Source organism: Argopecten irradians, chromosome 10 (assembly GCF_041381155.1).
Source record: "Argopecten irradians isolate NY chromosome 10, Ai_NY, whole genome shotgun sequence".
Lineage (NCBI taxonomy): Eukaryota > Metazoa > Mollusca > Bivalvia > Pectinida > Pectinidae > Argopecten > Argopecten irradians.
Window position 1 is genome coordinate 19,093,007 of NC_091143.1, and position 18,983 is coordinate 19,111,989.

At 35.6% G+C, this 18,983-nt stretch overlaps 1 protein-coding gene across 1 annotated transcript; it reads left to right on the forward strand.

The window, feature by feature from the left end:
- On the forward strand, positions 1 to 18,852 carry LOC138333336 (cotranscriptional regulator ARB2A-like). The gene is made up of 6 exons (XM_069281648.1): positions 1 to 125; positions 2,369 to 2,398; positions 5,908 to 5,932; positions 17,294 to 17,344; positions 18,133 to 18,233; positions 18,730 to 18,852. Exons 1-6 carry the CDS (start codon positions 45 to 47, stop codon positions 18,814 to 18,816), a joined length of 375 nt encoding a protein of 124 aa, XP_069137749.1. The 5' UTR covers positions 1 to 44; the 3' UTR covers positions 18,817 to 18,852.
- Positions 18,853 to 18,983: the final 131 nt, after the last annotated feature.

The window sequence follows — 18,983 nt, forward strand, 5'->3', positions numbered from 1 at the left end:
TTTTCGAAAACGAGGCGGCACTAGAAATAGCTATTGGAAATTCCATGTTTTGCATCAGTAGGCTGTCTAAATTGCATTTTAGTGCTTTTACAGCGTGTTTACTTATTGTCAAGGCTCAAAGTGTGGTGAGTACTATTTGTTATACAGGTCTGTGTGTTACTAGCATTTTATAATATCTATTTTATAAAGAAACAATTACAGGTAAGTCTTTCACTGTATCAGTGTAACAGTTACTTCGCTCTTCATCAGCAAGTTGAAGCTTAGCTGGTACCCTTGCATCCCTACTAAGGGCGCAGCATTGACATGATTTAAACTGTAAACTTGGATAGTTCTTTAAACCTCTAAAAGCTATATATGATGGTAATTAAGTTCAATCAATAACCTACAAAACCATGGAAACTAAACTGCTGATTACATGTGTGTAAGGAAGCTAGAGTATCATTTTCAATTTTTGGCTTAAAGTTTGCAGATCTTATACATGGTGCAAGGTATCAGATGACAGGGCGATCACTATGTCTTCACTGCAGTTGATTACTCATTTTTATCCCAGCTAGCTGTGTCCTAGATGTTCTGGTCGGTAAATCTATATAGTTGTGTATACATGTCCCCTGGTCCTGCCTGATGTTGTAGCTTGAAGATAAAAATGTGCTGTTCTGGTCAGATGTCAATGAGGCCATTAACAAACTTGTACAATATATAGACTTCCCATTTCTGCTGGACATACCAGGACAGCAAAAAAAAAAAAAAAAAAAAAAAAAAACCAAACAAACAAACAACATCTTGAGCATGCAGTACTTGTATTTACACAAAAGCTACTAGCTGTAGACTATCCATGGTGTACCTGCAGTTTGTCTTTCCAATATAAACACCAAGACTTGTTCTAGCTAACAAATGTTGATCATACTCCATAGACATAGGCTGTCTGCTATACAACATAATATATATAATTTACTTTGAGTTACTGAACATTCATTCAGTGTATGAAAGTGTTGGTGGAATGTAATGTTTTCTTACAGATAGCCTCAATGTGTTAACTCGAGATAAGGTTGTTTTTTATAGATATCCCCTAAGTATGTGGACTATAGATGTGACCGGACTATCTGTTAGAGGTCAATAGATTCCTCCTTCTGTTTTAATATGATTATTTAACACTTTCTTGGGGAACTTATGCCATTTGTCCATCCAGTCCTACAGTCTGTTCTGACCACGTGATTTCTCAAAATAAGTTTTTAAAAAAAATTGCCTAAGAAAGTGATTTAAATCCGATAAATAAGAACCCCCACCCAATGAAGAGGTGAAAGTCAAAAGTGGACATGGTGGAGAGGTCTTATTTGCAGACACTAGTCACCTGATTACATCAATAAAGAAGGTGTGGTGGAGTTTGAGGATTAAGGACAAGGTGATCAGGAGGACGAAACATGTATATTAGTCAAAACGAGAACCAAAATTAATATACAAGGCTGTACCCTATAAATTGTTTTATTTAGTCAATCAAATGGACAGTCTCCAGTGTCAGATCTAGACCATATATCATATTTAGCTATAAGTTTATAATGATATATATGAATTAACTACTAGGTATATATTTATATATATATGTACAGATTGATTTGAAATATATGAGAAATTAGAAAATCTTGTCCAGACATCGCGAAAGTTGAAAAAAATGGCCGGATATTCGGACCGGCAAGGCCTGTGAGTAAGCAAGACTGAACAAGATTTCGCCGGACCGAACATTAATGTGAATTTTCAAGTAAACATAACTTCCTGCTATTAGAATCCAGGCAGCTGTATATGTTTTCATGATTATCTTATGCAGTTTACATTTTTGCCAGGTTCGGCACCTGTGTAATACTTCAGAGACACCATTTCTACCGACTTCCGGTACTCAATAATTGACCGGATTTTACAATAGGAGGTCCCAGTCAAATTTTGGCGGACATGTCCGTTGGACCGGCAAATTTCGCGATGTCTGTTGTCATGTACTGTGTTGTTTGTGCAGGTTCAATATTGTAGTTTAGGTTATTATCTAATTCATAAATGGAGTAAGAAATAGTTAATTGATCATACTGACTTCAAACATCATTCATAAACTAATACACAACGGACACCAAGTTTTGATACAATTGTATTTCTCAAAACATCAACTGTATATAATTATGCTAAGGGCATGTTGAATTTGTTTATCAAGCATGCTTTTTATTCACTTTTTGTTGATATTTTAAGATCTTGAAGATGCTAACTTTATGATTTTGTTGATATTTTATGATCTTGAAGATGCTAATTTTATGATTTTGTTGATATTTAGTTCCAGAGTTTACTCTGTCAATGCTCTGTGTTAATTGAAAGTCTACACCATTTTGTTTAGAGCTGTGTTTCCATGGGCAACCTCCTTAAGGTACTTCTCATTACTCACAGATTTGATCACCTATTACTGTCGATGCGGGATTACTTCGAAAGGCACAGCTGCATTACTTCCTCGATAAGTGTTACCTGTGCATCTATACACACGAGTGCGGTTAATTTATTCTGGTAATGCAGCGCTTGTTTTTATTGGTCGACGCATTTCTATAAACATGCCCATTTCCCCAAAAATATTTAAGCTTCAGAAAAAACATGTGTTCAAACTATCTGGGTTGAAATCGATAAAAATCAGTTTCAGTACCGATACATATCTGACATATCGACGTCAAGAAGAAAATTTCTAGAAAAAACACACATTTTGATGATTTACCTAAAAGATGAATTCTCCGTTAACGTGAACATTTATTTGTAAATTTAATCAGAAATCTATGTAATGTTAATTGTGTAACAGAAGCCATGTGTGTAGTCAAGGCCCCAAAACAGCACCGTTCATGATCGAGACCTAGAATCTATATCGACGTCCGTAATTATTTACTGGCAGTAAACCACAGAAAATCTAGTTAACTATTAGGCTAGTCCTTTGATATATTTCGTAACTAAACATATTTTTTAATTATGAATAAAGTCGGTTGCATTTACAAAACTGCTACTGAAAATGTTCTTAAAATTAGGTCACAATCAAACTGTCAGATTGCAATTGTCTTACCCCCGATCGCAGATTGTCTACGTCTAAATTAGATCCATAGACTATGTTGATATATTAAAACTGATGAAAAGTATGCATTGTTTACGTTTACATCGTTAAGATATTGCCAACAAGTGGATTGTTTTGGCTGGAGCTGAATACCCAGTGTTACCTTTACTTCGATCATTTGACGTGTTCAAACTGTCACTAACTAAAGAATTATTGTTTTTTTCCTGATAAAAAATTGTGTTTGAACTATCTGTCAGTTCAAATTAACCGTGACATTACCATACAGTATATATGTGAAGTTGATAAAAATATTGAGTTGTTTGTTGTACACCGAAACTGAGAGGCCATGTCACTACGCTGTCACATCTCGGTGATCACGACTATCAGTGTTGTTTATGGGGCGGGGCTTATGAAGTCAGACTCGACCAATCGCCACGTGCATACTGTTATCACATTTAATTTGTGCCTGTAGTGATCAAAGTAACTATGTCCGTCTGGTTAGTACTACACCTGTGCCTTTTGAAGTAATCCTGTGTCGACAGTAAATGCTTGCTTTCTATACATATATCACATATGGTGAAGGTTCTAAAACTCACGGTGCTTCTGAAGCTTGAAGTTATATTTATAATAACACTCCTCATTGGATTTACTTTGCTTTAATATACATGTATGTACATCACACTATGATCCTACCATCATGTTTAGTTTGTCTCCTCTAGATAGTGTGAAATTATCCACAAGTTCATAGTGTTACTAAATGGTTTTTTGGCTCGGACATAACTTCTTGAAACATATAGTATACCTGCAGTTGTTTCCCTGCTATAGTGTTGGAGCCAGCCCTAAAATCTGTTTCCCTCCAGAAACAGTTCATTGGGTTGGTCCCAACACCTAGGGAAAAACATTTTGACTGATGACTGATATAGCATGAATCAAACAACTGTTTTTTTTTTCATCTAAACAGCAATCTTAAACTTATCACAGCTTCTGGTGACAAAGACTTTCTTCAAAAGAATATTTGGGTTCTGCGCACCAGTGTTTATGAAGTCAACAATTAAGTGCATGCCAAAGTTCTCCTGAGTATATATATAAAGTCGGGTAAAAACTAGGGTGATCAATATGTAAATTGGATGATATTATTGTGGTGGCTGAGTGATAATGCTGTGTACAAACCATTCTTATATTGCTACTAACCCTCGGTGACTGGATTTGTGTCCTGTGTAGGGTAGCTGCTAGCTAGGTACTGACCATAAGTTAGTTGGTGGTTTTCCGATGTGTACTCAGGCTTTCTTCCACATCTAAAATCTGACATGTCCTAAAATGACCCTGGCAAACACTGAAGGAAGCAGTTGTAGTTGAGTCAAAACCTAGATATTTGCTACATATAAGGCCATACAAAAAAACGTTTATCCGGTAACCTGACCGACCCTATAAAATCAGTGCCTACTCAAAAACATTTTATAAGTTTTGTCCTCAAGCAAACAATTAATAACCTAAATTTCGTTTGGTTTTGCACAAAATTAGAAACTTCTGTACAAATTAATTCTTTAAATTTGAGACACCAATAATCCCCTGGGAAACCAATCCATGGTTTATATAAGTCTATTTCAGTTTTTCACTGCAAGAAACTGGGATGAAGAGAAAAAATATTTCAAAAATGAAATCCCTACTGAACCTTCATTTTTAAAGGCCCACTACTTTTCCGGAGCAAAATAGAAAAGGTTTCTAAAAAACATTAATAACAAAAGAAAATATATATCGATGGCTTAAGATGAGGTTACAACACCAAAAATATGCAAGATTTCCTGTCTTATGTACGATAACAGTGGAGATTCATTTCGCTGCTTTGTCGTCTGGCGCAGTGATAGTCAACTACTGCGCGGCATTTAGGACGACCGCGGAAACATAAAACGACCCGTGTTATGAAAATTAACATTTTATTTATGCTAATTAAACAGTTCTGAAGGTGATGATAAGTTTGCTAGTAGACGTATAGTTAATAACTTCTGCGACTCTACAAAATTATTGATCTCGTTTTACATTCCTATTTAAAAAATTAAAAGCCATTTCGCAAGGTTTTATCAGAAACAAGAATATTTTGTGTTTGGCCTAACGTTAATACCCATACTGTTTTCCTAATAAAAGGGGGAAAACATTAAAAATCAGAAATTCAGCACGTTGAAATTTTATGCTGGAAAAGCCTAAATAAAATAATTGCATGCTATTTAATCACCAGCTTTCATATTTCTGTCATCCTTCATTTTTCTCGTTAAAACTTTATTTGTATAATTTATGTATTAAATACATGTCGAGTACTGCTCTTTGCAAATCTTTTAGTTTGATGTTAAATGGTCTTTCTGAGTCAGGTGTAGGCTGTGGAAAATCATTAATATTATAGCTAAGTATGTTTGTAATATAGTAAACATGTTTTTGTAAACTTATTTACAGTATATTTCTTTCATAATTAATTCAAAGTAGTGAATATCGTTAATTTACATTTATGCAGAATGTAAAAAAAAAAAAAAGTATTAGCATTGAAAAAGTATTGCATGTTATCAGTTTCAGACTTTAAAAAAGTCAGGTAACATTTACAGGGAAACTTTGCTACATTCAAGTAATAATACCTTCCTTACCTTCCATCTTTGTTGGAAACTAAATTAATGGCACTCTGCTTTGTCCTTTGTTTCCTGGACACAAACGACGATAGCAGGGTCTTGTAAGGATTTAAATGTCATATACTAAACACAGATAAATGAGGTTGAGCTGTATAGTTATATCTTTATTAAGGAATTGTATGATGACTGAAGATTAAAATACTAAATTTTGTTTTAAATTTTTGTTCTTATTTTCAGGGCATGTCGACAAAGAAAGGTAAAGGTTAGTGTATTTTCTTTTTCTTCCATAACTAATTCCATGTTTAAAGCCCTATTATAAGTTACTTCACTGAAGCAAAATCCTTAGACATCCAACAGGAAAACTTCAACCAGTTATCCATTGTCCTCATGGTCACATAGCAACATCCTCTGTATCCTAGGGGTTATATCACTCATTATTAGCTCGTCTGTCCATCAACAATCGACTTCTTCTCCATAACTGCTGGTCGGAATTCAATAAAATTTGACTTTTAGCATCCCTATGGTTGACTGACTGAAAATTGCTGGGGCCTGAGGGACGGGGTCAAATGGGGCCAATTTGGCTATATTTCCATATAAATAACTTCTTCTTTGCAACTAAGCATGGGAGAGCACTGATAATGCAATGGTAGCATTCTTATAGGGTGGGGATTCCAAAATGTACAAATGATGGGGCTTACTACCCGGGGGCCAGAGGGATTGGGGTTAAAAGGGTCAATTAGGCTACTATTTTCATATAAATTACTTCCTTTCTGAAACTAAGTATTGAATAGCATATTCATATGGTATCTATAGCAACATTATTTGGTTAGTATTCAAAATTGAACAAATTATGGGGTCAGTTTTGCTAATTTTTCTAATTGTAAGAGTCTTTGTGATAAGTACTTAAAAAAATCCAGTTGAGCAATACAGGCCCTCTTGGCCTCTTGTTTCCACTTTTGGACTATGCCATAGTAAATCTGAAGGATCAATGTACACTGTGTGGACAACAGGTAGTTTGAATTGTTCCTTTGAAGCACATCAAAATAAATGTACACTGTATGGTCTCTGAAGTTGGTCATCACTCTCTGTAGTCTTCAAAAATAATCCCCTCAGACCTTTGATTGGTCATTTTTAGCTCACCTGGTCCGTAGGACCAAGGTGAGATTATGCGATACCATGACGTCCCTTGTCTGTCGTCCGTCCATCAACAATCGACTCCTTCTCCATAACCGCTGGTCAGATTTTAACAAATTTGACTGGTACTGACTGAAAATTGTACAAATGGTCGTGCTGACCCCCTGGAGGCCTGAGTGGCAGGGCCAAAAGGGGTTAATTTGGCTTTTTCCACATGAAGGTTTCTCTGAAACTAAGCATGGGATAGTACTCAAATTGCAATCGAAGCACAATTAGCGCAATAGTGGTTATTATTGCAGAGGGCAATAACTCAAAATACAAAATTTCATAAAGTTCAGAAAATATTTACTTTAGTCCACAAGTTCTAATAACAATTATAATTGCTAAGGGCAATAAGTTATTGTAAGTCTGAATTTCGAATATATCCAAGATCTTGCCAATGTAAGTCTGCATACAAAGTTTTAGTAGAGAATCTCATTCTATCAAATACCAAGAAAATTATAAACACTTCTATAAGATAAGTGGTCGTTGAAGAACTCTAAACTAACTACAACATGGCAGCCGATTCTTACACTGGAATTGAATAGAATTCAGAATGCAATACCATTACAATACTATTGCAATTGCAATCTGCATGAAATACTTTCAGAGGTTTGATGCGGTAACAGACTAACAGTTGTTATCAAAAGTCACTTTTTCCCCCATGCTATTCAATCAAAAACAAATACTGACATTGTTCTCAATGTCAGTTTGTTTTATCATGAATGGGACTAATATTCACATACCACCTGATATATACCTGATAACGTTTGTGGGGGACTTATGTTTCTAGTGGTGATGGAATGACATCAAAAGATGATATATCTCACTCTGACATTATTTCAGCGGAAGATTACGTTCAATTACCACTAGAGATACTAGTCCCGCACAAATGTTAACGTGTATCATATGGAACGTGAATGGGTATCACATGGTATGTGATATGTCTCATTGTCACTGACACTAGCAAAGGGAAGTAACTATAAACCAAAATTCTTCCAGATGTACGATATGAAGTCCAATTCATGGTCTGAATCAAGTAGAATTCAGAATGCAATACAACTGCAATAGCAGTCTGCATTAGTTAAACTATCTCAATTAGTGTTTCTCCAATAGAAATAGTATTGCATTAGTAAATCCTACCATTGAATGCCAGTCAGGATTACCAGAAACAGACTTGACTGGACTAAAATGAAGTACTCGAAGAGGTTTGATACGAAAACAAACTATCAATTAAAAGTCACTTTTTCCCCCATGCTATATTCATTCAAAAACAAACACCTACATTGTTCTTAATCGCAATTTTAGTGTGTTTGATGATGAATTGTCACTGACACAGCTAAGGGAAGTAACTCTAAATGAACATTGCACCAGATGTACGACATGACGTCCAATTCATAGACTGGAATTTAGTAGAATTCTGAATGCAATACTATTGCAATTGTAGTCTAAGCTGGCTAATTTGGATTATGTGGCCATGAATAAGGTTTAATATCCCTTTGATGGCTAATCAGGATTTTATGTCCAATAAGAATTGCAATTTTAGTATTGCAATAGCTAAATTTGTCTATTAACTCAATCAATCGATAAATATTATATCCTGAATTGAAAAGAATTCAGAATGCAATAATATTACAATACTATTGCAATTGCAGTCTGCATGAAATACTTTCAGAGGTTTGATGCGATAACAGACTAACAGTTGTTATCAAAAGTCACTTTTTCCCCCCATGCTATTCAATCAAAAGCATATACTGACATTGTTGTCAATGTCAGTTTGTTTTATCATGAATGGGACTAATATTCACATACACCTGATACCTGATAACGTTTGTGGGGGACTTATGTTTCTAGTGGTGATGGAATGACGTCAAAAGATGATATCCCACGCTGACGTTATTTCAGCGGAAGATTACGTTCAATTACTGCTAGAGACACTAGTCCCGAACAAATGTTAGCGTGTATCATATGGAGCATGAACGGGTAACACGTGGTATGTGAATTAGTCTCATTGTCACTGACACTAGCAAAGGGAAGCAACTCTAAACCAAAATTGCTCCAGATGAACGATATGAAGTCTAATTCATGGTCTGAATCAAGTAGAATTCAGAATGCAATACCATTACAATACTATTGCAATTGCAGTCTGCATGAAATACTTTCAGAGGTTTGATACGGTAACAGACTAACAGTTGTTATCAAAAGTCACTTTTTCCCCCATGCTATTCAATCAAAAGCAAATACTGACATTGTTCTCAATGTCAGTTTGTTTTATCATGAATGGGACAAATATTCACATACCACCTGATACCTGATAATGTTTGTGGGGGACTTATGTTTCTAGTGGTGATGGAATGACGTCAAAATATGATATCCCACGCTGACATTATTTCAGCAGAAGATTATGTTCAATTACCAATAGAGATACTAGTCCAGCACAAATGTTAATGTGTATCATATGGAACATGAACGGGTAACACGTGGTATGTGAATTAGTCTCATTGTCACTGACACTAGCAAAGGGAAGCAACTCTAAACCAAAATTGCTCCAGATGAACGATATGAAGTCTAATTCATGGTCTGAATCAAGTAGAATTCAGAATGCAATACCATTACAATACTATTGCAATTGCAGTCTGCATGAAATACTTTCAGAGGTTTGATGCGGTAACAGACTAACAGTTGTTATCAAAAGTCACTTTTTTCCCCATGCTATTCAATCAAAAACAAATACTGACATTGTTCTCAATGTCAGTTTGTTTTATCATGAATGGGACTAATATTCACATACCACCTGATATATACCTGATAACGTTTGTGGGGGACTTATGTTTCTAGTGGTGATGGAATGACGTCAAAAGATGATATCCCACGCTGACGTTATTTCAACAGAAGATCACGTTCAATTACCACTAGAGATACTAGTCCTGCACAAATGTTAAGGTGTATCATATGGAACGTGTACGGGTAACACGTGGTATGTGAATTAGTCTCATTGTCACTGACACTAGCAAAGGGAAGTAACTCTAAACCAAAATTCTTCCAGATGTACGATATGAAATCCAATTCATGGTCTGAATCAAGTAGAATTCAGAATGCAATACTACTGCAATAGCAGTCTGCATTAGTTAAACTATCCCAATTAGTGTTTCCCCCGAAATAGAAAAAGTATTGCATTGGTAAATCCTACCATTGAACTAATGCCAGTCAGGATTACCGGAAACAGACTTGACTGGACTAAAATGAAGTACTCGAGGAGGTTTGATACGAAAACAAACTATCAATTAAGTCACTTTTTCCCCCATGCTACATTCATTCAAAAACAAACACCGACATTGTTCTTTATCGCAATTTTAGTGTGTTTGATGATGAATTGTCACTGACACAGTTAAGGGAAGTAACTCTAAATGAACATTGCACCAGATGTATGACATGACGTCCAATTCATAGACTGGAATTTAGTAGAATTCTGAATGCAATACTATTGCAATTGTAGTCTAAGCTGGCCAATTTGGATTATGTGGCCATGAATAAGGTTTAGTACCCCTTTGATGGCTAATCAGGATTTTATGACCAATAAGAATAGCAATTTTAGTATTGCAATAGCTAAATTTGTCTATTAACTCAATCAATCGATTATTATTATATCCTGAATTGAAAAGAATTCAGAATGCAATAATATTACAATACTATTGCAATTGCAGTCTGCATGAAATACTTTCAGAGGTTTGATGCGGTAACAGACTAACAGTTGTTATCAAAAGTCACTTTTTCCCTCATGCTATTCAATCAAAAACAAATACTGACATTGTTCTCAATGTCAGTGTGTTTAATCATGAATGGGACAAACATTCACATACCACCTGATATATACCCGATAACGTTTGTGGGGGACTTATGTTTCTAGTGGTGATGGAATGACGTCAAAAGATGATATCCCACGCTGACGTTATTTCAGCGGAAGATTACGTTCAATTACTACTAGAGACACTAGTCCTGCACAATTGTTAGCGTGTATCATATGGAGCGTGAATGGGTAACACGTGGTATGTGATATGTCTCATTGTCACTGACACTAGCAAAGGGAAGCAACTCTAAACCAAAATTGCTCCAGATGAACGATATGAAGTCTCATTCATGGTCTGAATCAAGTAGAATTCAGAATGCAATACCATTACAATACTATTGCAATTGCAGTCTGCATGAAATACTTTCAGAGGTTTGATGCGGTAACAGACTAACAGTTGTTATCAAAAGTCACTTTTTCCCCCATGCTATTCAATCAAAAACAAATACTGACATTGTTCTCAATGTCAGTTTGTTTTATCATGAATGGGACTAATATTCACATACCACCTGATACCTGATAACGTTTGTGGGGGACTTATGTTTCTAGTGGTGATGGAATGACGTCAAAAGATGATATCCCACGTTGACGTTATTTATGCGGAAGATTATGTTCAATTACTACTAGAGACACTAGTCCCGCACAAATGTTAGCGTGTATCATATGGAGCGTGAACGGGTAACACGTGGTATGTGAATTAGTCTCATTGTCACTGACACTAGCAAAGGGAAGCAACTCTAAACCAAAATTGCTCCAGATGAACGATATGAAGTCTATTCATGGTCTGAATCAAGTAGAATTCAGAATGCAATACCATTACAATACTATTGCAATTGCAGTCTGCATGAAATACTTTCAGAGGTTTGATGCGGTAACAGACTAACAGTTGTTATCAAAAGTCACTTTTTTCCCCATGCTATTCAATCAAAAACAAATACTGACATTGTTCTCAATGTCAGTTTGTTTTATCATGAATGGGACAAACATTCACATACCACCTGATCATATATACCTGATAACGTTTGTGGGGGACTTATGTTTCTAGTGGTGATGGAATGACGTCAAAAGATGATATCCCACGCTGACGTTATTTCAACAGAAGATCACGTTCAATTACCACTAGAGATACTAGTCCTGCACAAATGTTAAGGTGTATCATATGGAACGTGTACGGGTAACACGTGGTATGTGAATTAGTCTCATTGTCACTGACACTAGCAAAGGGAAGTAACTCTAAACCAAAATTCTTCCAGATGTACGATATGAAGTCCAATTCATGGTCTGAATCAAGTAGAATTCAGAATGCAATACTACTGCAATAGCAGTCTGCATTAGTTAAACTATCCCAATTAGTGTTTCCCCGAAATAGAAAAAGTATTGCATTGGTAAATCCTACCATTGAACTAATGCCAGTCAGGATTACCGGAAACAGACTTGACTGGACTAAAATGAAGTACTCGAGGAGGTTTGATACGAAAACAAACTATCAATTAAAAGTCACTTTTTCCCCCATGCTACATTCATTCAAAAACAAACACCGACATTGTTCTTTATCGCAATTTTAGTGTGTTTGATGATGAATTGTCACTGACACAGTTAAGGGAAGTAACTCTAAATGAACATTGCACCAGATGTACGACATGACGTCCAATTCATAGACTGGAATTTAGTAGAATTCTGAATGCAATACTATTGCAATTGTAGTCTAAGCTGGCCAATTTGGATTATGTGGCCATGAATAAGGTTTAGTACCCCTTTGATGGCTAATCAGGATTTTATGACCAATAAGAATAGCAATTTTAGTATTGCAATAGCTAAATTTGTCTATTAACTCAATCAATCGATAATTATTATATCCTGAATTGAAAAGAATTCAGAATGCAATAATATTACAATACTATTGCAATTGCAGTCTGCATGAAATACTTTCAGAGGTTTGATGCGGTAACAGACTAACAGTTGTTATCAAAAGTCACTTTTTCCCTCATGCTATTCAATCAAAAACAAATACTGACATTGTTCTCAATGTCAGTGTGTTTAATCATGAATGGGACAAACATTCACATACCACCTGATATATACTCGATAACGTTTGTGGGGGACTTATTTTTCTAGTGGTGATGGAATGACGTCAAAAGATGATATCCCACGCTGACGTTATTTCAGCGGAAGATTACGTTCAATTACTACTAGAGACACTAGTCCTGCACAATTGTTAGCGTGTATCATATGGAGCGTGAATGGGTAACACGTGGTATGTGATATGTCTCATTGTCACTGAAACTAGCAAAGGGAAGCAACTCTAAACCAAAATTGCTCCAGATGAACGATATGAAGTCTAATTCATGGTCTGAATCAAGTAGAATTCAGAATGCAATACCATAACAATACTATTGCAATTGCAGTCTGCATGAAATACTTTCAGAGGTTTGATGCGGTAACAGACTAACAGTTGTTATCAAAAGTCACTTTTTCCCCCATGCTATTCAATCAAAAACAAATACTGACATTGTTCTCAATGTCAGTTTGTTTTATCATGAATGGGACTAATATTCACATACCACCTGATACCTGATAACGTTTGTGGGGGACTTATGTTTCTAGTGGTGATGGAATGACGTCAAAAGATGATATCCCACGTTGACGTTATTTATGCGGAAGATTATGTTCAATTACTACTAGAGACACTAGTAGTCCCGCACAAATGTTAGCGTGTATCATATGGAGCGTGAACGGGTAACACGTGGTATGTGAATTAGTCTCATTGTCACTGACACTAGCAAAGGGAAGCAACTCTAAACCAAAATTGCTCCAGATGAACGATATGAAGTCTATTCATGGTCTGAATCAAGTAGAATTCAGAATGCAATACCATTACAATACTATTGCAATTGCAGTCTGCATGAAATACTTTCAGAGGTTTGATGCGGTAACAGACTAACAGTTGTTATCAAAAGTCACTTTTTTCCCCATGCTATTCAATCAAAAACAAATACTGACATTGTTCTCAATGTCAGTTTGTTTTATCATGAATGGGACAAACATTCACATACCACCTGATCATATATACCTGATAACGTTTGTGGGGGACTTATGTTTCTAGTGGTGATGGAATGACGTCAAAAGATGATATCCCACGCTGACGTTATTTCAACAGAAGATCACGTTCAATTACCACTAGAGATACTAGTCCTGCACAAATGTTAAGGTGTATCATATGGAACGTGTACGGGTAACACGTGGTATGTGAATTAGTCTCATTGTCACTGACACTAGCAAAGGGAAGTAACTCTAAACCAAAATTCTTCCAGATGTACGATATGAAGTCCAATTCATGGTCTGAATCAAGTAGAATTCAGAATGCAATACTACTGCAATAGCAGTCTGCATTAGTTAAACTATCCCAATTAGTGTTTCCCCGAAATAGAAAAAGTATTGTATTGATAAATCCTACCATTGAACTAATGCCAGTCAGGATTACCGGAAACAGACTTGACTGGACTAAAATGAAGTACTCGAAGAGGTTTGATACGAAAACAAACTATCAATTAAAAGTCACTTTTTCCCCCATGCTATATTCATTCAAAAACAAAAACAGACATTGTTCTTTATCGCAATTGTCAGTGTGTTTGATGATGAATTGTCACTGACACAGTTAAGGGAAGTAACTCTAAATGAACATTGCACCAGATGTACGACATGACGTCCAATTCATAGACTGGAATTTAGTAGAATTCTGAATGCAATTCTATTGCAATTGCAGTCTAAGCTGGCCAATTTGGGTTATGTGGCCATGAATAAGGTTTAATACCCCTTTGATGGCCAATCAGGATTTTATGGCCAATAAGAATTGCAATTTTAGTATTGCAATAGCTAAATTTGTCTATTAACTCAATCAATCGATAATGATTATATCCTCCCCACCCCTCCCTACTTTCAGTAAAAAAAGCTTCATTAATTAATGTTAATTTGATAAAAACATCACATGACAGATGAAAAGCAACTTAAAAGTATTGTAAGGAAATGTTTTAATATTTCAGGAATATATCAGCAAATGACAATTGGAAATTAATGAAGTTTTTTAAGACTGTCAACATGAATTGAAACAAAACTCCATGTCACCGCCTCTACCCTACCCCATTATGGTCAGGAAGTTGTATAATACTTATAGCTATAGAATGACTGAGGGGGATGTTGATGCAGGGGAAGGAGAGTTGGGCAGTTGGTATGCCGGAGGTGGTGGGTGAAGTTTTATAGACTGAAGGAGGTAGGATGGAGACAATGAGGGTGGGGTGGTGGTAATTAAATTTCTGACAATTTTTTGCATATTTGCTTACCTACCTCCCGGATCCTTTTACACTTCCAATCATTGAACAGAGCTTCATAAGGAAACAGTTGGGTCATACAGTCATATTATCTTTTCCCATAACAAAAATCCTTGTGCTTCTTACGATGGGTAATGGCAGACTAACACAGAAAAGTACTCACAAGTATATATAGAGCTATTGGTAAGTCCAAGTGGGCCTAGAACCCAGGTACTGAAAAGTACTCACGCAATAGGTAGAGGGAGAACAATGGGGAGTGGGGTGTATAAGGAAGGTGTGTATATCTATATAGGCAGTCAGTAACCTATTCTCATGTACAGGATTTCTTATGGTGGCATGACAATTTTGTCTTTAAGAAATATATAAGCTTTATATCTTTGATGTTGATAATGTTAGCGTCTTCAAGGCTCTTTTCAAATATAAAATCATAAAAAAAATAAACAAAAACAACTAAAAAGAAGAAAACGTAATCATCAATAAATTACTCCCCAAGTTTATTGCTTATGATTTGAGTAATCTGGAGAGAAAAAAACCTTAGGATCATTAAAACAGCCTGATATTTATAGATTTACAGATGGTAAGCAGTTGAGGGAACATTCATTAAAATGAGAAAAATTAAAAAGAAAAAAATACCATTATATTTAGCATAATTACCCCATTTCTGATCTTTTCAGGGATCAATTCCTATGACCATGTCAGTGTTGTGAGAAATATAGCAAATAATATGTTCTCTGAAAACATAAGTCTATATATATATATAAGCATCTATTGATTCTCTGTTTGGACACGCTCCTTGTTTTGTGGTTTCTATTAACCACCAAATTATATAAAAAAAACAGTGAATTTTGGTTTTATTAGCTCATCTGGTCCAAAGGACCATGCAAGGTGAGCTTATGCAACAACGCGGCGTCTGTCATCCTTCCATCTGTCAACAATCGACTTCTTATTCATAACCGCTGGTCGGAATTAAACGATAAATATTCCTATGGGTTGTACAAATTGTGGGAAATGCTGGGGCCAAAAGGGTCAATTTGGCTATTTCCATATAAATGACTTCTCTGAATTTAAATATTGGATAGCAATAATATTACATTGGTAACATCCTTATGGGTGGGGATTCAACATTGTACAAAATGGTTGGGCTTACCCCCAGGGGGTTTGAGGGGCGGGACCAAAAGGGTCAATTTGGCTATTTCCATATAAAATTACTTCTTCTCTGAATCTAAGCATTGGATAACATACATATTGCAATGATAGCATCCTTATGGAGTGGGAATTCAAAATTGTACAAATGATGGGGCCATTTTACAAGTTTGCTATTTCTAATTGTAAGAGTTTTTATGATAATTACTAAATAAACCAGGTGAGAGATACAGGCCATTTGGGCCTCTTGTTTTCACTTGAGCTGCCTTCAGCTTTGCTATGATATTCACATAGAACTTTGTCAGGAGTGGGTGAAACGACAGTGATAGTAACCCCTTGAATATTGAGAAAGCTTTATACTGACTGAAGGCAAATGCTACATGTGTACATGTATTTTCAACATTCGAGCATTCCATCAGTTTACATTGATTGAAAATACTAGGAAGAGATGAAATAATGTCTGGATAGTGCTAACCGAAATGGCTTAGATATCAATTTGGTCTGCCCTTATAGATCTGTCATTCAAATTCTCTGTCACACTCTGTTACTGCATGTATATTAAAGGCCCATTACCTTTCCGGAACAAAATATAAAGGTTTCTTAAAAAACATTTATAACATCAGAAAATGCATACCGATGACCTAAAATAAGGTTACGACACCAAACATATGCAAGATTTCCTGCGTAATATATGAAAGCAGTGGAGAGTCAATTCGCTGATTTGCCGTCTGGCGCAGTGATAGTCATCTACCGCGCGGTATTTAGGACGAAGGCGGGAAACATAATACGACCCGCGTTATGAAAATAAACATTTTATTTATTTTAATCAAATCGTTCAGAAGGTGATAATAAATGTAGTATTAACGGTAAGTTAATAATTCTTAAGACTCTACAAAATTATCGATCTTGTTTTACATTCCCATTTTAAAAATTAAAAGCCGTTTCGGAAAGGTAGTGGGCCTTTAATCATTTTAACCAATTTAATATAACTTTTTGATACTTGCAGTATTAAAGTCTAAAAATTCAGTTTTAATAATCAATTTTAGCAGACTTTTTTTACAAGGAAATAGAGTTGATCAGCATTCATTTTATTGAATTATAATTGATTAATTTTGATGACTCTTACATCTTTCAGACTATAATTTCCCTGATACCCTGGCAGAGTTTGGATATGGTTTCAATGATGGTAAGAACATATATTTTAGTTTAAAAAAAAAAAAATTATTATGCTCATAATCATTGTGGTTTTTTAATTATATATATATAATCATGCAATAAATTAAGCTTTCTTTTCTATAAGTCTGTATGTAGTGAAAATATCGTATGCATGCAGGAAGAATTCCATGACCAGTGGATATTGAGGATTACAGAATTTTCTGTTTTGGTATACAGTGTATTAGGTATATCAGCCCTACATGGGCTCCATACCTTCTGAAAAGTATTGATATTATCAAAGGAGTGCAACGGAGAGTATCCAACTGCCTTCAAGATTGAAGAACCAGTCATGCATATAGTCAACGGTTAGAAAAGTTGAAACTACAGAGGCGTTGGGGGCGACATGATGGAGTTATATAAAATAATAAACAGACTATATGACAAAAATGCAGCAGTGTAGTCTCACTATGGAGGGATGCCTCCAATAGACACAGCTCCAGGGGACATTCTAAAAAAATATATACCCAAAACGGTCAATGTTAAGAACTTTTTCACAATCAGATGCGTATCTATATGGAACAACTTGCCGGTATATGTTGTATCAGCATCCAACAGTAATCAGTTTAAAAATGAACTAGACAAACATTGGTGTAACAAAGAGCTTTTATATAACTACAAAGCAAGTATCAAACCTTAAAATTACTGTATACTGGAAGAGACATATGCTGTTTATAATATTATGCAATTTTGAGTCTGGTAAAGAGGAATGTTGTTTACTACAATCCTGAACCAGAATAAAACTTATCTTATATGTTACAGAGGGACAGTTACGACACCTAGAGACAGATGAGGCATACCAGTTCCAAGTCCGTGAAAATGATCTTGAGTACAATCAGAGACGCTACGAGGCATTGGGGGAGGTCAGTATAGTGTTTGTGTATAATCCATCTGAATATTTCATCAGACGTTATTTTTTAAACTTGATGTTTCACTATACTGTTATCCATTTTCAAAATGTTTGCTTTATAACTTGTGTAAACATCCCCATTTCAAAAAGTCAAAAGAGTTATGTCCCCTTGTAATAAATAAAATAAATTCTACAAGCCTGTTGCTTGACATATACAGTATGCGTCTAAATTGATGATGTCAATGACAATGTAGACCTCAGTTACGCAACATTTATCAATGTTGTCACATAATTGTCTATTGTATACGAGCTGTCTTAAGTGTAAGATAGAGTTATCTTACTAGCAACCTTTGGGATATGATATTGAAGTATGGGAGAAACATGTATCACTACTGTCCTGGAAACAAGGCTGAAAAATGAGACAATTATTGTAGTTGTATATTGAATACAACCATGAAATTTTGTCTTCATGGTTACCTATTTTGACTATAATATGATTATTTTCCCAGGTTATCACAAATATGGTATACAGTATGATGGAAAAGGACGCTGGACTAGAGAGGGTTTCACTCCCGGTAAGTTTATCATTGGATTAGAGAGGGTTTCACTCCCAGTAAGTTTATCTTTGGACTGGAGAGGGTTTCACTCCCAGTAAGTTTATCTTTGGACTAGAGAGGGTTTCACTCCCGGCAAGTTTATCATTGGACTAGAGAGGGTTTCACTCCCGGTAAGTTTATCTTTGGACTAGAGAGGGTTTCACTCC

Bases quoted from the DNA above. Each gene is read 5' to 3' on its own strand.
- LOC138333336 (XM_069281648.1), top strand. From the start codon at position 45: ATGTTTTGCATCAGTAGGCTGTCTAAATTGCATTTTAGTGCTTTTACA. The intron at 2,399-5,907 runs GTACTTCTCATT...TCTTATTTTCAG, and splicing joins CCATGGGCAACCTCCTTAAG to GGCATGTCGACAAAGAAAGG. The intron at 18,234-18,729 runs GTCAGTATAGTG...TTATTTTCCCAG, and splicing joins GCTACGAGGCATTGGGGGAG to GTTATCACAAATATGGTATA.